Source organism: Citrus sinensis, chromosome 6 (assembly GCF_022201045.2).
Source record: "Citrus sinensis cultivar Valencia sweet orange chromosome 6, DVS_A1.0, whole genome shotgun sequence".
NCBI lineage: Eukaryota > Viridiplantae > Streptophyta > Magnoliopsida > Sapindales > Rutaceae > Citrus > Citrus sinensis.
Window position 1 is genome coordinate 4,034,153 of NC_068561.1, and position 21,614 is coordinate 4,055,766.

General features: G+C 33.7%; 2 protein-coding genes across 2 annotated transcripts; both read right to left on the bottom strand.

Moving 5' to 3' along the window:
• Positions 1 to 5,804: 5,804 nt before the first annotated feature.
• LOC102625459 (riboflavin biosynthesis protein PYRR, chloroplastic) lies at positions 5,805 to 13,566 on the bottom strand. The gene is made up of 9 exons (XM_006480373.3): positions 13,159 to 13,566; positions 12,316 to 12,450; positions 11,996 to 12,095; positions 11,763 to 11,888; positions 11,195 to 11,508; positions 10,462 to 10,581; positions 8,060 to 8,305; positions 7,842 to 7,967; positions 5,805 to 6,323 (listed from the first exon to the last, which is right to left on the bottom strand). The coding sequence occupies exons 1-9, from the start codon at positions 13,480 to 13,482 to the stop codon at positions 6,081 to 6,083; spliced, it is 1,734 nt and encodes a 577-aa protein (XP_006480436.1). The 5' UTR covers positions 13,483 to 13,566; the 3' UTR covers positions 5,805 to 6,080.
• Positions 13,567 to 15,319: 1,753 nt separating this feature from the next.
• Positions 15,320 to 21,084, bottom strand: LOC102625173 (uncharacterized). The gene is made up of 8 exons (XM_006480372.4): positions 20,924 to 21,084; positions 20,430 to 20,453; positions 20,000 to 20,105; positions 19,831 to 19,899; positions 18,574 to 19,067; positions 17,408 to 17,669; positions 16,016 to 16,224; positions 15,320 to 15,574 (listed from the first exon to the last, which is right to left on the bottom strand). The coding sequence occupies exons 1-8, from the start codon at positions 20,926 to 20,928 to the stop codon at positions 15,508 to 15,510; spliced, it is 1,236 nt and encodes a 411-aa protein (XP_006480435.1). The 5' UTR covers positions 20,929 to 21,084; the 3' UTR covers positions 15,320 to 15,507.
• Positions 21,085 to 21,614: the final 530 nt, after the last annotated feature.

Sequence of the window (21,614 nt, forward strand, 5' to 3'; positions counted from 1 at the left end):
AAATCAAAATGACATTGCCTAATATTATTGCACACTCAACGACAACAATGACGACACCATCTCCAAAAAATAGAAGTAACTGACTATTAACAGTTTCAAAATTCTTCGATCTATGAAATGGTAGTAACGTTGCTGGATAAAGCGATATGCTGGTGACAAATGCGCGATATGCTGGTGACAAATGCGCTTTCCAATGCAAGCAACCATAGCAAGAGCACTTGATCACGTAGTATTTTAAGGTTCATCACCACCTTTGACAACCAAATTATCGGTCTCTAAATTGGATAAGAGTGGTAGTGTAATGCAACTCACCGTGTGGCATAGTTACAGTGGCAGCCATTTTTGGAAGGCACGTCACTACACGTGCGACCCTATATCATAGTTTTTTGTCATTGAGATATCATTTTGTAGATCATTTAATTTAAAGTCTAATAGTACCCTTCATTGTCCCCTTCAATCAGTAATGCCATCACCAATGATGGAGCAGTTGTCACTGTTGAGTGTTGAAGAATACATATTTATAAAAGTTAAAAATTGTCATTTTGCACTCCAAGTCTCATTAACATTTGTACTTTTATGTGTTTATGTCTTTTAAACTTTGATTGTATGTGTTTTGTTATAATTTGAGTATTTTATGTATTTCAATGGTGTTTTGGTTATTTCATAATTAACGAGAAATTAGGCAACAAAATAGACAGCATTTTAGAGCTCAGAATAGCTGAAAACATTAAAAAAAGGCATAAAGGGCAAAATCATGATTTTAGGACTTTGGTGGGTCTTATTGGACCGAAAAATGTTGATGTGACATTGATGGTGATGTGATAATGATTGATGAAGTGGTAATATTCTATTGGATTGAAAAATGCTGACGTGACATTGACCTATGATGTGACAGCATATTATTGACCGAATCATAGATTTCATGATGTGTTCCAACCAATCAAAGCTTGCCACTGTTCAATCTTGAGCGTACAAATTTTTTTTATCCAATTACCATTATTTATCTATTGTATCTATAATTGGAAGGCTCTCCCCCTAATTCCACATCTCTGAATCCAAATTTGAACTCTATTTTCTACAGTTATCTCTCTATCTTGTATTTTCTATGTATTTTAATAAAATTATCATTTTACCCCTAGTTCAATTATTAGTGGCTAATTTAAATTTAGGTTTGGGTTAAAGGTAAAGTTTCAACATGATCCATGAGCTTAATTTAGTAAGTTTATTCGTCATCTCTCTTTGATTTATGTGGATTGTTTTGACTCATCGTTAACAGATAATAATGATCTTGTAGATTTTACACAGTATACCGGCTCCCTAGTGCAAGATCATTACTATTTGGACAATGAGCACATTACACTATATTTATTAGTGAGAAACTCCCCTCTAGTATTATTGGTTCATCTTAACTCAGTGTAGACAAAATATGAATTTAAGTTATTTAGTGGACGGTAATGCCACATTGTCAACAATAGGATTATTATCACCTAGTATAGCATGTACTTGACATCCATTTAACAGAAGATTATTTCCCTCTATCACAATGAGTGTTTGATACCATATTTACTAGAATGAAGACTATAAGGAGTGGAAATACCTCCTCATAAATTAATTGGAACTAAAAGGGAATATTAAGCTTATGGTAAAATGTTAAGTATGAATCTAGAGACTCAAGTCTTTCATTTGAATTGTTTCATTCTTAATTTACTCCCATCATTTTATTAATTTAAATTTCAGTACTACTCGGAAAATCACATCCAACCAATATAAACTAGGAAAATTAACCTTATCATTGTGGGATTGATATTCATTGCCATTAATCTATACTATAATAAATTTGTGTGCTTGCGAAAAATTAAGGGATTAAATGAAATCCACGTTGGCAAATTAGGATCGGACATCAAGGAAGTCAAAGTAATAGTTGAAAGACTTTCTCACCAAATAGCATCATTAACAGCTGCCAAATCAATAAACCCACGTGACTACAATCAATTTGACCATGATTCATACTCATGTCAAGCTAATGCCATCAATGTGATGAGAAAGTAGTCGAACTACAACCGTTACTCCAATGCTTACAAATGTAGATGGAGAGATCATCCCAACTTTTCATTGTCTCACAGATTCCAACAGAGTAGAATAGCAGCTCGACCAACACCAGTACAACCAGTTTACCAAGCTCCTCAAATCTCTCAGCCACCATTTAGACAGTATAATCAGAATCAAAGCTACTTACATACCAAACCATTGTAAGAGACACTAAAAATTTCAAAATTTTGACTCATTTTGCACTGCAACAATAAAAAATATCACCATTGACGAGTGCGGAATAAGATGAGAGCTAGCATAAATTCACAAGACCAATCGATTTTGAATGTCGAAAAGATGGTGGGTTAGCTTGTCTCTTTAGTTCAAACTTTAGTGATGACCGTTGAGAAAAGCAAATTCCCAAGCTAGCCAGTACCCAATCCTAAGGGAGTACATGAAGTTACTCCAACAGCATGAAGAGGTCAAAGCCATCATAACCTTATGAAAAGGCAAAGAAGTTAACAACAAAGTGGAGATGCTGGTGAAAAAGACAATTTAAGTTATACCTTTAGACTATGAGGACTCATCACTAAAGGAGAAAAAAAAACGCAGTGCACATGAATACATCCCTAAAGCTCTTAGTTGATAAAATTCAATTTAATAGAAATTAAACTAAGAAAATAATTAAGGTAAAGAATATTTCAATAAGACAAAGATTACTAAGGTTTTTAAATCCACCACTATCTAATTAGTAATTACTTAATTATCAATTAATCTTCAAAGATACGTGTAGGGAAATAATTAAATAAATAAATAATTATTTTATTAAATAGAATTCGTTCTTAATCTCAATATTTGAAAATTAGCTATAAATACTTGAATTAGGAACAACAAAATTAATATAATCAGCCAATTGAAAGCTTTGAAGGACTATTGTTGCTCTTCGTCCTCTCTGACTTTTACTTCTCTTCTTGTATCTCTGCTTGTCCCTCAATTGTGCAGCTTTCTTGCCTTTATATTAGAGGTAGATAAAAAACTATTGCCATGAGAAAAAATAAAAAAATACAAAGAAAATTACAATTTAAAATAAAAAATCGAACCAAATCAAAAATCAAACCAATTTGATTTGGTTCGATTTAAATTATTATTTTTTTAAAAAATTGACAATTCAGTTTGAAACCGAACCAAACCGTTGGCCACCTTTACTTTATATAATTCCCATATCCTAAACCCAAAGCTTGCCACATAATTTAAAATGGTAAAAGCCAAAAGCTATTAATTTGTTTCCTTTGTTCTATATTAACATGAATTAATTATAAACCTTTTTCACATGCTGGTCACTTTATCTTTAAAGCCAAAATACATTTTAATCATTGGTAATTATCCACCGACCACCTGTTTTTTCTAACTTTTTTAAAAATATACAAATCTTTTTTTTTTTGCAACGCTCCACCTGAAATTAACATTTTTTTTACTGGTCCACTCCTATTATAAAATGTTAGAACTTTGCTGACATCATAAGGATAAAATTATTATTTTACAACGATATTGTTTGAAGACAGAAGTAGACAAGTGTAAAACAATATAACTTTAAGTGGAGTTCAGCCAAAAAAAAAATTAAGAATTGTGTATTTTTCAAAATATGCAAAAAAAAAAAGTGGTTAGTGGATAATTGTTCTTTTACATTTGGGGGTAAAAAAGTTATTTATACAATATTCCGTTAGTTCTCTTAACAGTTTGAAGATGGAAGTGGACAGATGCAAAATAATATAATTTCGAGTGAAGTTTAACGAAAAAAATTACGAATTATGTATTTTTGAAAAAGTGCAAAAAAATAGATAGCCGATGGATAATTTCTCTTTAATCATTTATTTTTCTTTTTGTTTGAATGTGTACAAATGAATTAATTTGCTGGCTTTGGTTTCTTCAACTTGAATTCCACGCGTATTTTTTCAATTATTTTTCCTGTTCAATAAAATAATTTAATTGACTAAAAATAACTAATAAATGTATTGTTAAGGAGAAAATATGAAAATATTTTGTGTTATCACCCACCTTACTTCCATTAAAAAATAAAAAAAAAAGAATGAAAATTCATTTTTGAATTCAAATTTGATTGGGGGATCGGATTCAGCCGATCTTTTAGTAATAGAAATAGTGTTAAACATCCTAAAAATTTATATTATACTGATGCAATATTTGTGAATTCAAATTTGATTGGGGGATTGAGTTTAGCGTATTGTATTCAATATTTCAAAAAGGGGAAAAAAATGGTTTTTGTCAAAAATAAACTGAAACGATAATATCCAAGTCATTGTTTTTGAAAAGATTATAAAATATGCACCATTTTCTGGTCTTTGAATTTCGGTCCAATTTATGGGGCTTGCTGGGCAGTCTTTAAGTTGGCCATCTTTTTCACTTTGGGAGAAAAGATGGTAAAAAGTTTACAACTACTTTCCTTGGTCTAATGTTCTCAGTCGTACCATTACAAAGGGCAGTACTTGATTTGGTTCAATTCTGGATCGGTTCTTTAAACCTAAAATCGAATACAACGAAATCAAACCAAATTTTGACCTATGGACCAAATTAATTTTTTTAACCTATAAACCTAAGAAAAAAATTCATAGAACCAAAAGAAAAATCATACCAAATAAGTTGGAGAAATAGAGGAGGATCAACAAACATCTTGACCTTACAAGACATCTCTTACCAAATCATAAGACCAAATTTTCAACAAACACAAGGGGGAAACTGGAGGCTATAAAATATAAATGAATTTGTACATTTGTGAGTGTACGCGCGCACACAAAATGGTTGATGTGGGCATCAAAACCATAGATCATCCTCGCATGAACAATGCCGCATGCTAGAGCAACACTCTTGGGGCATTCCAATAATTCTTTTTCCTAATGTGTGTCTCTAAGTCTAGTAAAGTAACTGCTAAAGGCTCAAACAGAGCCCCTGATGTTAGAGCAGTTCTCATTAGAACATAAGCGAGCACTTTGTATTTTAAGGCATGTCAAACTAGTTGACCCTCAAAAAGCAGTTCCTAACTGGTTCTGACCCCTCTTCCCTCACACAAGGTCAAAAATTCAAATCTCCTCAAATGTGTCGTGCGCATCAAGGATCCAAGTTGTACCGAGCAAGGCACGGATTCAAGTTGTACCGTAATAGACTGATCCAAAACAAGATCTAGACTCTAGAGTACAATGGATCCTATCATCACAATTAAAAATAAATAAATAAATAAAAGGAAATGAGAAGTGCTTTAATTAATCTTGACTAATGCTTCCGTTGGCAACAATAGAAAGGCCAGAATGAAATTATGAAAGCGTTATAAACTTAGTCTGTCTTGAACTATAGGCTCAATTCCATTATATTAAAAAAAAAATATATTCCCTCAATAGTCAACTACTAAAGTTCCAAAAAAGCTTCCAAATGAGTTGGGAGAAACTAAATTAATTAACTTCCTAACTTCAAATGTACTGCATATGATTCAACTTTCATAAACTAGCATAAAATCACCCTGGTAACTGGCTATTCATCTTACAGCACTTTTATTCATTGGAATTATCCTCAGATAGCTAGTCAAGCCAGTTTAGTTCTCAAGGCTAGAATACCTGGAAGGCTAGTAGCTCTAATTTGTCATGCATCACAACAGCATACTCTGTCAAAATCAGAACTAATTATAACTCCACAAACAAGCCATTTTAGCAAACATAACAGATTAGGAACTGCAACTCCAATGTCATAGAAAAAGCTATAAAAACTTGACATGTTTGCAAGGTCAGCGATTAAACTTTCAAATCAGTATACCAAATTAACTATTCAAAATTACAAGAGTTCATCTTTTTAGGTAGCCGAGAATGCCAAAAAAATAATTGTAAAGATTTATGTTACAAATGAATTTATCATTATTTTTGTAGTACAATGTTGACATAACAGAGTTTTATACAAAAGAAAAAAAGAATATGAAATATTAAGTGCCCATTAACTTATCATTATCAAATTTCATCAATTTTCTCCTCCATTCGTAGAGCTGAGAAAGTCTTTTAAATTGATGTAGGAGATTCACCAAGAAATTCTGATCTCAACTGCATCAGCAGCCTGCCAAGATAATTTAGGCCCTCTCCTTCGCGGCCTCCACCCCAAAAAAGATCATGTGGTGAAGCTTCAACAAGAACAGAACCAGAAGTGGAGAGCAGCATAGAGTTCAAATGAGGATAAATGGAGAACTTGCATTTTAATGCTCTATACATTATATCAATTTTCACACTCTCCCAATCACTTCTGACCTGCATTCAAACACCGAGCATTAATTCACAACAAATTGCAAGGAAGAAGTAAGATATTCAACTAGATATCCAGAAGAATTTGATGTCCACATGGTACTATTGCATGTAAAAGACGAGAATTACAGGAAATGCATGCACAATTAACAGCCCGGGCCCAACAACCAAGTAAATACTATCCGTTTTGGGACATGGCCCGTCATTTTGTTACAACCAAGATGCATCTACTTAGGAGAATGCACAGCTTAAAACTTATGCCTGCTCGGCTAGCAACGTGGGATGTTACAAATTGATAAATTATTCTAGGTTAAATGGAAATGGAAATATGCCAATAGGTTGACATGTAGTATAGCAGAGGTATGGTTCTTAAATAATTGAGATAGAATGTAATAGACATACGTGGACTGCAGGAGTAACGTTGAGGAACACCTTATAAATATTGCGAAAGAAATTCATATCCAAAAGTCAAAAATAACAGTAATAAAAGAAAAATGACTAAAAATTCCAATCGCTTCCTCTTTTTGCATTTATCTTCTGGAAAATCATTAATTCTTGTCATCAGAGAAAGTAAGGGATGAACAAACTTGGTTTTCTCTAACCATAATTTTAATTATATGCCAGTATTTTGTTCTATTGTTCATGTCAGGAATGATTCCTAAAATTTAAGGTAACACTCCAATCAAAATGATCATTTGGGATAGGGGGATTCATATCAGCAACTGATAACAGAGTAAAACTTTATGTTGTCAAATATTTGTTTGCCACCGATACTCAAGACATAATGCATTCCTTAAATTATCATATATTAACAAAGTAGTGTAAATTCACCTAGCCATCATATTCACTGAACAACGTTGAAGAAAAGTTTTAATTGAATAGTAGCAATATGAAGAAACCCCAAATAAGAGGAGTCCAACGCATAAACAATATTAAACATTAGTGTATTGATAAAGAACAGTTTCCAAGTGAAAACAACAAAAGGACAGTAGACTGACACGAGGGCTGTGATACATTAATGTAAGGAACATGAAAAGATCTACTAAAGGAACAGAAAAAATAATGACAAATTAAAAAGAAAAATGCAATTCAAAAATAACAAGCAAGATGCAATCCAAGATTAGACATTCAACAGCCATTTTTGACAGGACAATAATCTCCAGTTGCCTAAAACAATTGTGAAAGAACCTAGAATCTGGACGTCTTCAATTATGCTAATAAGTTGAATGCATCCATAAATGCTTCAATCCAAGTTGACCCACAGAATTTTATTTTATTCTTTTTTTTAATTGAAACATGGAGAAAATGAGGGGAATTAACTAAAGGAAAAGATAAAAATCAGGAAGGCCTTACCCCTGAGAAAATGACTTAACAAAGATTCAAGGGAAAAAGAAATCTTGAACAAGACAACTAGGAAACATACTAAAATCTGATGCAGATTCAATGCATACCAATTTGATGGAAAGAAAATTAATCACAATTAATTACCCATGATAAACTAAGGAGAAGTAGAAATGGCCATACCCAATCAGGATGTTGCCTCTGCATGGACCTGCCTAATCGTGCTGCTTCCTCTGGACTTTTTGCAGTTTTTATCTTTTCAACAAAATCTTGTGCGGCAGGATCATTCACTCCAGTAAACTTGTGTGCCTAAAAGTTCAGGAGATTTTTGACTCGATATCGGCAGATTTTCCAATGAAATTTCCAAGATGAAATATGGAAAAATAAAAAATGCGAACTACCTGGTAGTAATGCTCCACACTTGACCAAGTTACATAATCACCATTAACATCTGGCATTTGGATTGGATGAGGAGAAAAATTTGAAAAGGCACCATAAGGGTCCCATGTCTTGTAGAAATATATGATGCTTGGTTCATAAGGAGTGACAGTAGGATCAATTGCAAAAGTTTCATCCTCTGATGGAATAACAGGCATCAGGTCAGGGATGGGCTGAAGAAATCCACTGATGAGCATATCAGGTCCAACCTGAAATTTGCCACCATATAAATGATCAGGGATCTTCCTAAAATAATGAAAAAGGAGATTTATTTGAAATTGTTATCCACATCTCTTGAAGTTCTTACGTGTATCCAACCAACAAAAATTATATGAAAACAATTAGCATTTGCTTAGCCTAGGGCACGAAACCAATGGTCAAAGAAAATAATTGGACCCTAGTGAAACTTGGAACAAAACCAAACCAGCATACAATTTACAGCAACTGAAGTTTCAAAACACAACTAACAAGCCTAGGGTTTAAAACCTAATAGGCTAGTGAAAGAATATCAAAGGAGCAAACCCAACAAATTTACAGTTTTATTTATCAGAAACTGTCTCCCACTGAGGAATCGATACTATCTGATCATTACGATTTTCAAAACCTGCTTTTTAATTTACAAACAGAGAAGTAATGTTCAGAAATGTATTTGAATAGAAGTATTTCAGAACACAAAAGTCGTCTACCCAAAGCAGTGTTAAACTAAAACAATGGTCAGAAGAGATTTTATGCCTACATTTCTTTACAGAATTTGCACAGTCCACAATAGAATACTAGTATCAAATGTGTTTACACTGTTTTTTGCTCTAAAAATGCTGTTCTCAGAATATAAATACTCTCAAATCTTGAAAAGTTAAAACCAAATTTGCCTTTTCTTTCTTTTTGATACATTTCAATTTTACGAAATAGTTTTTACAAAACGTTTCACAAAACACAAAATGTCATCAAATGAATACTAAATTCCTAAAAAAATCCTTATTTACCTAGACCCTCAAAAAAACTAAAATGAAAGAGTTCAAGACAAGCCAATAGAAAATGAACCCCTAAACAGTAAAACCAATGATAGTGGAGGTGGATGACGATGACGATGATTGTTAAATTTATTATTATTATTTTCTTTATTATTGTTTATTACAATATTATTATTATTAACAACAATGACAAGAATAAGAACAATGACTATAACAATAAAATAATAATATAATAATATTTTTTATTGAGGACAAAAGTGAAATTGTCAAATTTGAGTGGGGTAAAATGGTGAGTTCAAGGAATGAGGACTTGATTTCCAACCGCCCATGGGAATCCAGTTTCCATTCCTTAATTCCAAAAACATGTAGACCACATGTTTCATCCCCATTCTCCCTTTTATTTTTATGAGTCAAAACCGTCAATTATTCTCATTCTAGACCGATTTCCCAATCTCATAAGTAAACACACCATTAATGAACAGACCAGCTGTGTTTACCAAAGGACTGGGGTCTGTTAGGACCAGGTGCTGGCCACAAGAGCAAAAGCTTAAGCTAATAGTCATGTGGTGCACCATATTTCCTTTCTAGGTGACCACCATACTTCCAGGCCAACATCCTCGGCAGCCCATGTTACCTGCAATGGAACCCCCTCAGGCACCATAACTGTCCATGGGTCAGCCCAAAAGAGGCCTCACTCAGGTCCCATAACCTTCCATGGTAAATATCCATTGCAAGGAGCCGCCGAGACAAGAACATGGGTTGCTAGGATTAGGTGCTTGCCACTAGACCAAAAGCTTAAGCTGATAGTCGTGGTGCACCATATTTCCGACAAATGCAGCAGAATACTGTTTCAAAAGGTAGTTATGGCAGATGTTAGATCCACATTTGTATTGCCATGTCCCATGAGGCAAAACACAGAGATTTGAGTTGTGTCAAGTTCAAGTACTTTGAATCACCATATCAAGTGAAAACTGAAGCTTGAAAGACACAAACTCCATCAACGTAGCCAAATCTTGTTCACTTAGGAAAGACTAATCAAACTAAGCTACATTGTAAACCCTTTATAGGAGACTAGACCTTGATAAATGGGTTGTCAATGCTGCACTGAACCATAAAGCTTTAATGCACTGTGATCTAGAAGTGAATACACTGCCATATATACAGCAGCGGCAACTAATTTTGTCAGATCTGCATGTTCCATACATTAATTCAAGGTCCCCAGACATCCCTAGAGTGGGCAACATTCTTGGACAAAACTTAGTAGCTTATTATATTATTGTCATAATAGAATATATTTATCACTCTTTCTACCACAGTACCATAACATGTCAACAAGAGCTATAATTAAAAAAAAAGATTACATCATTAAAAGCAAAACAACAATTACCACCAACCTGCTCATAGCAAATGTCAATCAAATCTAGTGCCTGTGACATTTCAACCATCCCCAGTTCACTCACAGGAGTTGGTGCATTCTTTCCTCCAATAATTTTAGGGGCAACAAAAGCAAAAACCTACATCATATAAACTTCAATAATTGAAAAACCTTAAAATTTAACCAAATTTAGTCAGAATTTCATCCCAAAAAAATGCAAATAAACAAAGATGGAAATATAAATTCAAAAATTAAAGTTATGATAAGTGCTTTTAAACTATAAAGATCAGATTCAGAGAATAGATGAAATGGCAAATTTTACCCCCTTAGAAAACCATGTTAAAGACAACTAAACCATCTTTTTCTTGTCCTTTTAAGATATCAAAGCCCAAATGAATTATGCCACACAGATTCATAGGGATTTTTTTCCCCCTTCTTAAAAAAAGTGAGTAATCAGAAGTTAGCCCTTAGTGGCTGGTGGCACAAGGTAATACATTTTTAAATGATCTAGAAAAGAAAATATAGCCAATACATCATAGCATACAGAGTTGCAGAGTATGCAATGAGCTAAATGCATTAGCTAAACTAATCCCTCTAAAAAAAATTTTTTAAAAAAGGACAAATCCAACACTTTCTTTTTATTCCGTTGGTCCGCCAAGAGAATGACAACATCCTATACTCTCATTTTTAAGTAATAAAAAGCCAAATAGTGATCTAAAAGTGATATAAACTTGAGAGTATTTACAGAAGACCTTGTGAATTAAACCAGATGAGATAGCAGATGCTGCTAATGTTCCTCCGCACTCCCACAAAATAGAAAGATAGCCCCGGTCGTGAAAATATTCCATAACATCTCTAGAGTTTAAGATGTCAAACTCCACTACTTCAACTCCTCTAGATGCAAGATATTTTTGGAACTTCCTCCTAGCTCCCCGTTGTGTTACAACAATGGTAGGTGCATCAGAAACATCCCAAAGGTTTGCTTCCTCGGGAAGGTTGAGAGTTTGTGTCAATACAATTCTCATGGGCGTATGCCCACCTCCATGTCTTGCAGTTAGCCGTGGATCTACCAAAATTGAGGAGAGAAGAAAAGAAACAATCACATCATACTTGCTGTTGATGGTGATAAGTTGAATAACAAGAAGAACAGATTGATAATTGTAATAACATTAGTCACAGAAATGATTCGTATTGTTGCTGCAGACAGTATTTTTCCCTAACTATAATTGCATTGCCTGAATATGACAATAAGATCAAGAAAAAGTACACATATTGGTAATTGTGATAATTTGTTAAAGTAGTCACAAAGATGATACTTACTATCCCTGCGAACTGTATTTCCCCCAACTACAACTGCATCACTTCTACCCCGCAAATCAAAAACTCGGTCTCTAGACGTTTTGCTACTTATCCACGCTGCATGTCCACTACTTGCAGCAATTTTTCCTGTTAGCATCCAGGAAAGTACACCAGGGAGGATGACTTTAAAGATCTATTATATATATAAAGCCTAAAAATTGAGTAAAAAGTTCAATTAAATTCATAAAACTCACCATCAAGGGTCATAGCATACTTGAAAACAGAAAAGGGAACTCGAGAAGTAGCTCGATGAATCAAAGGAGCATTGACAAGGAGGCAAGATTTTCGAGCTTCCTAGGGAAAATCATTATGAACGTTAAAAGAATAAAAATAGCACATGATACCAATTATGATTACCAATTATGATTTTGCCGCAAACAAGGAGTTTTGCAAGTTGATAAATTAACCATAAGGTGGTGGCATAAGAAAAATTAGTAAACTTAAAAATCACATTAGAAATTGATATCTATAAGACCTAAGAGCTCAAGCCAGCAAGAGCAATTACGCACTATACCTCAATAATTTTACTTTGTAAATCCTCTCCAAGAACATGAACCTGCAGCCCTTGACTTCTTAATGCACGTACAGCTTGGCCTCTAAGATGCTGCAAAGGATTCCTGATTCCAACAACAACTCTTGTAATTCCTGCCTAGTCTACAAAACGATTATATCAACAGATCATTGAAGCATAACAATTAGAAACTTATAGAAGTGCAAGAAAGAAAAACTAGAAAAATCCTTCCCAAGATCAAAATTTTGTGTGTATATACTTATTTATTTATTTTCTTGGATATTTTGCCAAATACATACCCATAATTGACAATCCTTAGTTACTAAAACCAGTCCTCTTCCAAAATAGACAAAAGACTATAAAACACTCCTTTCCTAGGATCATAATTGTATATATTTTTTCTTAATAATACGGAGGCTCAGATACTTGGTAAAATCCAGGCCAATAATTCACAATCCTTAAAGAAAAAATACATTGATGATATGATAATTGCCTAAAAAACTCTTCCTTTTTTTCCCATCCAAGGTAAGAACGAGTAACATCCAACAATATTTAGGGGAAATATGTATGCTACAGTCATTACATGTCCATTCATTTTAAAGACATTATTCATTTTAATTACACGTCATGAATACGAAGTTAAGCTACACTAATCAATTGAACAGTGTATTTCATGGAGTTTCAGAATAGTTCATTGCTCCATTCTCATCTCGAATTGATGAATATCACATAACGTGCCATAAAAGTTTTTTCTGCTAATATTGAAGACTAATTTAATGACTAATAAAACAATAATAGCACAATAAAAAAATAAAAATGAAAATAAAATTGAAGCAATGCGCAAACCTGAACAAGAGCAGAAACAGCAGTGTGGTCACCGTGGCAATCACCGGGCTCCATGTTCAGATACGCGGTGGCGCCTCTGCAAAAAGAGCCGCCGGCTTCCACTGCCTGCACCTCCGCGGGTTTGGTACCCTGCGCGTACAAGTAGCCCTCTCCTGCAACCTTCCCGGTTGAGGTGGCAATCAAGCAGCCGAAATTCGGGTGCGGGGATGTGAAACCAGCAGACTTGTCAGCTATATCGGCGGCGCGTCGGATGTACGCAGCGTCTTCTGCGCGGCTGAATTTGCAGAATACCGGAGCGGAATTGGCTACTAGAGAGGGTGCCATTTCTTTTTTGCCCTTTTGATCTTTTAGATTTTGAGGAAACCGATCACTCTGATTTTTCTCTCTTCTGTGTGACTCTGCATAAAATCCGAGTGAAGTGGACTGTGGATTCGGATTACGTACTTTGCTGGACCTGTCAGCTACGTGGTGCTTTCTTATTGGCAGATGCTAAAGTAGGGAAAAAATTGTAATTATAAATATAATTTTGAAATAATTTTTTTAACAAAAATTATATAAATATTATAGATTTTTTATGATACAAATACAACTTTTAAGATTAAACCGTTAGCATTTATTAAATATTTTAGTGTTATAATTTAAAAGATATAACTATCCAACTTTAATTCTAAATATAGCCTTACAATCAACCTAATCTAAAATCAATCATCTAACTCAAGAATAAGATAGGCCATGAAACAGGAGAGGTCTCAACACAATTATATTTAAATTTACTGTAAAATAGCAATGATGTAAGTTAGCAAGATCTATATATTAGAAAATTATTTTAGAAAAAGAAGTTAACCATTATTCAGCCAAATGATTTCTGAATAATATGGCCTTTCTTATCCACTTATTACTTGTCACGTGTGTATATATATTACATATTATCATGATTAGTTGGAGTATACACATAATAAAGAGTAAATCTTGTCACATGTATACACAATACATATTATCATAATTGGTTGAAGTATACACATGATAAAGAGTAAATGGAAAAAGAATAATGCCCTAAGAGTATTCAAGACTCTAATTTTAAATAAAGTCATATAGATTTTTTCCTTTTTTGTGGACAATTATTTTATTGGTTGAGAGAGAGAGACAAGACTTTAAAAAAAGAGTGATGATACAACCACAAATTCTTGTATAAACTGATGTGGCATCAATTCATTAGTTGAATGAAAATATACAATAATATAAATAAATTATGTGGGCCAAGTGATATTTAATTCAATCAATTTTATCATGACACATCAATTTGTACAAAAATTTGTGGCTCTATTATTGCTCTTCAAAAAATGTTAGTAAATTTGGATAGGGTAAACAGGGTAGATTGGGAGTAATTTTTCATAGCAATTGACCTAACTTTATTATTATGTGAATCAAAAATCATTCTAGCTTCTTCCAAGGTTCAAAATAAATAATTTCCTTAAAAAAGGTGGAAATAAATAATTTCTCCTCATTATCTTGAAGATACCAGTAAAAAGGATTTGAGTATTACATCGTTTAATATTTTGCTTCACTTCTCTAGACAAGTGAATTTTGTAACATTTCGCATCCAAAACCAAAAGAGCAAGGAGCAACTTCTAACCATGTTAAGACGGTTCAAGGGTTCAAGAGCATTCAAAGAAACGAATATGCCAATGAATAAAAAGAGAATTCAAAATGAGGACTTTGACAAAGGAAATACCATACAAGATGGGCTATAAATATCAAGAATGTGAACTACAAAGTTGAATTTATATTCAAGTGGAATTTAAGTTCAAGTGGAATATGCATTGTTAAAGAAAACTCTACCCTTCAAAGGGGTATAACCAACTCTTCTGGCATCAAATTCAATGGGATTTCTGTGCCTTCAACATCGTTTCGTTGAGTTGTAACTTCATACAAATAACAAATCGTGTGTGAAAGTTTATGAAGCATTTTGAGTAAGCTAGCATGAACAAGCAAACAATCAACTTCAGATGACAATCAGCAACAGATAACAAAAACCAATTCAGGCGACCGGGTTTAAATCGCACAAGTTGCCAAACTAAAACTTGGAACAAATATAAAAAGCAAAACACATGCATGCATACTGAATGAGGTATGCTGTCCGCATATGCATTTAGAAGAAAAAAGAGTACAAAGTGATGATGATTATTGAAATAGTAAATGACGACCATATTGGTTTGATTGTGTCATCTAACATGCACACATATTGTCTTAAGGATCTGGGAACTTATGGAGTTGATAACTCACAGGAACAAATAGCTAATACAAAACACAGAACTAGTGTAAAATTCAAATATCATTAGCTGCAGGCTTTTACTCCTCCTCTTCTGCTTCTTCCAGCCATTTCACAAATGGCTCCAGAGCCTTCACAAAGGTTTGCCTGCAGAAAATTATGAAACATTATTTTAAGTCAAGAGGCTTCTTGGAAAAACAAGAGAAATTTAGGAAGAAAAATCTACATTTAAGGAAACAAGAGTCGAAAAATCACATGGCAAGGCATTCATTCGATAATTATAAATTCCATTATTAAAGAATCATTCATTTTGAATTTTCATTCAGAAAAGACAAATAAAGGAAGAAAAATAGTAACATTTTTGTTGCAAAAAGGAATAGAGGACAGAAAATTCAAAAGCATCGAAACAAAACCAAACCCACTTCACTGACAACAGCAATACCATTGGTTACTAAATCTGGTATTTTTGTTACAGTACTTGAACTTCAAACACAAAGAAGACTATATTACTCAGGATTAATGAGATCAGTTTCCAAAAACAATGGATTTTTAATATTTTGAAAGGTTAAGAAAATTAATATTGCACACCTGCCCTTGGGGTTTGTTCCCTTGCGGAACCAGTAAAGGATTGTATCTTCCGCAAGCACATCCTGATCATAGAGAGACCTAACAATCTCAGGAAATAGCTTCATCAGCTTAGCATCCTCGTAGCACTGCATCTGAACTTTGTACATCAGCTCCAGCTCAAGTTTCGCATTGGTGCAGAAGGTATTTAACAGTTGTGCCCAGGTTTTTACCTGTATAGAAACAATAATGGCAACAATGACAAGAACTACTGTCAATATTTTAAATCCAATATTGTATTTTAAAATGAGATGACCAACTACTTGACGTGTAGCTAGCAGTTAAACATCTCAGCACATGCCAGGATACAAACAATTGAACATATATAAGAAACATCTGCTATAGCTTTGCAATTTCAAGTAAAATGTAATACAAAACGATGGGATATAAACATATGATGAAAAAGAATTTTTTTGTTTAAAAATATGAAACTCGAAAGTGTATTAATGGAGATAAATCAAAATAGCATGTGGACCAGTTGTCCACTATACAAGCAAAAAAGATAAGCTTTTAGTGCTATATAAAGTATACCCAACCACCCCTACACAAAGCTATCCAACTTTAAAACCATATCTTCAAACCCCTCCCAACTCATATGAATGAAGAAAAAAGATGAAACCTGGAACTCCTCAGACACTGAAGCCCAAAGCAAAGAAAGAAGATGGACTCTATCCTACAATTCTTCAATATGATGAAAAGAATAATTTTCATTTTTTATTCTTTTGCAACACTGATGAAGATAATTATTCTTGCATGCACCTAGAATAATGCGAATGCAAATACCGTCAGGAAAGGCAAACATGACCTGGAGAGAAAAGCATTCAAACATCTGAACTATATAACCCATATTCCACCTCAATTCAAACATGTACATGCAAACGCTCCATAGATGATGAACATACCACAAGGAAAAGAAATAAATTTTCTCAAAATTTTATGAATAAAAAAGGATTATAGATAAGAATATATCATCAATAAAACAAGAACGGACGAACTATTTAGAGGACGTGCCTCTCTTGCATGCTCTTTTTGCACTTGGATTGCACCCCAAAGGCTCTTCTTCTACCGTTTTCGTTATCATCTATGACACTTAACTCTTTTGTGATGTATAAGATGGGTAATGCCAGACATAGCCAAACATGCAGGCTAAATTTATTTGACTCGGAACATTAGCACATGATCCAAATGTTAGGGATTGTGTATCAATTTATTGATGTACCAGACCATGCAATTATCATACATAATCTCATTAAAAGGTGCTCACTGGTTTGCCACAGCATGAATAATTAATGAAAAAGCAATCAGGTATAGTTGATGTGATGCTGCACACAGGCAAAGTACGGATTTAGTGCTCACCTGACGCAGAGCTGCATTAGCATTCTGCTGCTGGTTCTTCCCAGACCACTGAACTGCATCCATCAAGATATCCCACAGTATCCTAACAACCTCAATGTCAGGTAATTTAGCATCTTTAACCCGTTGTTTCACAGATTCTATGACTTCAGACATTTCAGTCTCCTCTGCTATTTGAGTTGTCAAAGTAGATTTCATATCCTTTAGTTTTACTTCAAATATTTTCTTTTCATTGTACTCAACCAAGGGTATCAGCCCCTCCTTACTGAAATAGAAAAACCGTTATTAGACAATCATTATAATCACTGCCATCACAAACAAGAGAAAACACTGCTTTTACTTGAAAATCAAGTAATTGGAATAAACTTTCTACACCAAAATTTCAAATTACACAAACTTTGAGACTTAAATTGCAAATTACTGGCGAAATGACAATGGAATTAAGTTGCAATCTCAATTGTGAATAGCTTAATTTCAATGTAGTTTTGACGTCATTTCACTTAGAGAGGAAGACCTATAATTTTTCATAAGTATTTTCCTTTGACATTTTAGCAAGAAAATGATCTCAACTTGAGGAAGGATCTGAAAGAAAAAATGGTCAGGTTCCAATTTATCTCAACTTGTGCCAACCTGACACTAAACCAAACATCCACTCTAATGACACAAAACGGTCCATGTCTCACACAAAAACATGCCCCAGAAAAAGACAGTCATTACACATAACCTTCTGATTTCAATAGTTTTACAAAACACTGACCCAGACGGTGACACCCTATTACTTGTAGAAACAGTTAGGGTGGAGTTGCATCTTCCCCTCCAACACATAGAAGGTACAAAATTTGTGTTACTCCCACTAGTAATGAAAAACACAACAAATAACAATCATGAGAAAAGCATAATCCAAAAACCAATTAGAGAAAAAATGGAAAAAGAATGTTAGACACAACAAAGTATAATTTTTCTAATGATAAAAAAAAAATTAAAATATACAAAAATAATCACATCCCATATTGGAATCTACAACACCTCTAAAATCTAGCTGGCAAGAGTATTAATAAACTTCAACTGTCAGAGCCGCAAAGTACCATATACAGCATTTAAACGTACATGTTTGCAGCTTAAAAGGGCAAGAATATAATAGGAGATTTTCCTAGAATCAGAAAACTCACGTGAAATGTTCAGAGAATCCTTCAGCAGACCGCTTTGAAGATGGAAAGAAGTCTAGCAGATTGTCCTCCATTTTACCACGCTTCAGAATTGCAATTAAATCATCAAGGCTATTATCAACCAGATACTCCTTGAAGAAGTCTGTTATAAATGAAAGAACTAGCCCCTTTCCAACAAGATTATCCTTAAGCAGTGGCTGGAAGACAGTCTCTGGCGGAAGCCCTGAGAGCTTCTGAGAGAATGCAAGTGCTGTGAAAATAGCCAGCTTCTTCCTTTCATTCTCCTCAAAAAGCTCCAATGACTGCATGAATCTTCGAGTAACATTTTCAAGATTCTTTATGAGAAATGGCCTCCGCCTCAGGATCTTCTGTATATAGATTACAGAGGGTAAAATGGCTTCACGCTGAGGCTCACAGTCTATTATGGAGTAAGAGTGGCGCTCCCCCTCATCAGGTTTTGTTGTTCCAGGTTGTGTACGGCCTCCTGTGAAAACAACCTGCATTTAAATAGCAAAATTCTAATGTCAAAAGATTTATGCCTATCAAGAAAAAGGATTTATGAGAAATTGACTTAGACCACTAATAGATATCAATAATGTCAAAAGCCACCTAACTTCAAGGGCATAAATGTGTCGGAGAAGGTTAATGGGAGAAAATAGCAAAAAATTAATACATTCATAAGAAGACACTGATGCAATCCAGTGAAACATCGTTTGAGATGGTTCACAAGCAACATAAACCTTCGAAACCTCCGTCTAAAGGATACACTTTATGCAAATGATGCAAGTGAAAATAGAAAGTATAGACAAGGAATCAAGAGTAGAAAGAGGAGTATAACACTGGTTTTGGAAACATCATAGTTACAAGTGCATTTTCAAGATAAAAGTATAAGCAGTTTCCTTAGTTGCAACCATACCCCCTGTTAATATAAAATTAAAGAAACTTAAAATTCTGAATTCTAAACGAGTCAACTGTGCCATAAAGCAAAACTCATATGAGATCAAATATCCATTGTTGCTCGGTGAGATCTCAAGAATCTAGTCCAAACTAGTCAAAGCTCACTGTTCTTAATATTAGCAAAACCCATACAAGATCAAGTATCCATTGTTATTTGCTGAGATCTCAATAATTTAGTACAAAATAGTCAAAGCTCACTATTCTTAATATCATGCTAATGATCCCAACAATTTAATTCTAACAGAAAAATATCGAATTTTCATTTATTTCCTCAAAACTGAAAATTAAAAAAAAAAAACTTGCCTCAAAAAAGGTGTCACCGTATCTTGAGAAGTTAAGGTCAGAAGATTCAATGCACTTGGCAATAAGTTCCTGCATTAAAAAAATTTTTAAAAAAGGCTCATTTATCGTTTTGCTTACCAAACAGAAATAATCTAGTTAAAGGAACCAAAAATTCATAATAAAAGATTACCAGATCACCAGCATTATCCAGATAAATCTGGACCACTGCATCCGAAAAAGCTGCAGGGTCCAGCGGCGCTGCAATATTCCGTTTGCGGGGCTTAATCCGCGTTCCACTGCACAGAAATAAAAGTAAAACAGATTACAGAAAGTTCAAGGCAGGATGATTTACAAACATCTAAACAGGAAAAAGTCTTAAATCAGGATGCCCCCACTACATGATCTATGATAAGACTGCTTGATAAAATCTCAACACAAAAACATTCACTTTAAAATCAACCAATCATAAGATTGTTTGGAATAAGTGAGAAAACTTAAAACATGGTCCATAGAGACATCCCCACTTAAGACTTTCTCTCTAATTAGCAATCAGATTCTCCGTATGTTTCCAACGCATAATCCCGGTATAACAACAAATGTAAAAATTTAAAGAAACTTACCCAAGAGTGGGTTTCTCCTTCGAGCTGTAGGATTCAAGGGAAAAAATCAAAGTTAATCAGTGAATAATTAACAAATAAGCAAAATTGTAAAAGATCAATTTTCATTCTCAAGCAAATCAGTAAGCCTCCTAAAAAGGACCCCACCAATTAATACACAAATTAAATATATTATCATAAATTGGAGATCAAAATCAACAACATCATTATTGAAACAATAAAGGAACCCCAACAAGAACATCAGATTAAATAACCTAAAATTGAACCATACCCAGAAGCAAAATCGTTAAAATACTAACAAAATTTGACCTTTTATAGTTATATAATCACAAAATTAATCTTTTTCAAGTAGCAAGTACACAGATCTATAACTACAAAGATCTATAACTACGAAGATCTATAACTACGAACAATAGCAAGATCAATAATAATGACAATAATAAACAAATAATAATTATTAAAGAAAAAAGAAACAGAAGAAAGGGATCAAAGGGTACCTCATAAACAAAATAGAAGAGGGATCGGAGAGAGGAGAGACTCTCTGTGCAAGTGAGGGCTTTTTGGGAATTTAAGAAAAAAAGAAGGAATGAGAGAAAAGAGAGAAAGTGGCGTTCTAATTTGCGTTGATGGGTTTGGACAAAGAGACATTTATATATACACATAAATATATTACTTTCTTATTTTTAGTTTTTATTTTTGTAAATTACATTAATAATTAAGAAAAAGGTGAATGACTTGAGTGAGAGAGAGAGAAACTCCTGCTTTACGTGCAGTTCCTCAGGGTACCTGATCGTTCGGTTGTCCAATAAATAATAAGCATTTACAATAGTAATTGGTAAATTCCTCCCAAGATTATTCATTTCCATTTAAAAGACCTAAATACTTTTTTCTGTTAAGTGTATGTTTGGTGGGGCTTCTCTAATAGAAAAAAAAAGTTTTTTTAAACACGAAAGCTCTTTTTAAAAAAATATTTGTAATAGAGCTTTTGGGATTTAGAAAAATCATTTTGCTTCTCTTTGGAGAAGCTAAAAAATTAGGCTTCTCCAAATAGAGTTTATTGAGTTTTTTTTAAATATATAGAATCCCGAAAATACCTCAATAACATTTCACTAATTTTTTTTTAAAAAAAACAAACCCTAGTGTATATACAAAACCCTACAAAACAAAGATATTTCTACTTGTTGTCAT

What these genes read in the sequence shown, in the direction of transcription:
- LOC102625459 (XM_006480373.3), bottom strand. Translation starts at nt 13,482, where the DNA reads ATGGCACCCTCTCTAGTAGCCAATTCCGCTCCGGTATTCTGCAAATTC. An exon ending in TACAAAGTAAAATTATTGAG is followed by an intron (nt 12,096 to 12,315) that starts GTATAGTGCGTA and finishes GATTTTCCCTAG; the next exon opens with GAAGCTCGAAAATCTTGCCT. An exon ending in AAATACAGTTCGCAGGGATA is followed by an intron (nt 11,509 to 11,762) that starts GTAAGTATCATC and finishes CAATTTTGGTAG; the next exon opens with ATCCACGGCTAACTGCAAGA.
- LOC102625173 (XM_006480372.4), bottom strand. An exon ending in AAGGAGAAACCCACTCTTGG is followed by an intron (nt 20,106 to 20,429) that starts GTAAGTTTCTTT and finishes ATTTCTGTGCAG; the next exon opens with TGGAACGCGGATTAAGCCCC. An exon ending in GGATTCTCTGAACATTTCAC is followed by an intron (nt 17,670 to 18,573) that starts GTGAGTTTTCTG and finishes TTTCTATTTCAG; the next exon opens with TAAGGAGGGGCTGATACCCT.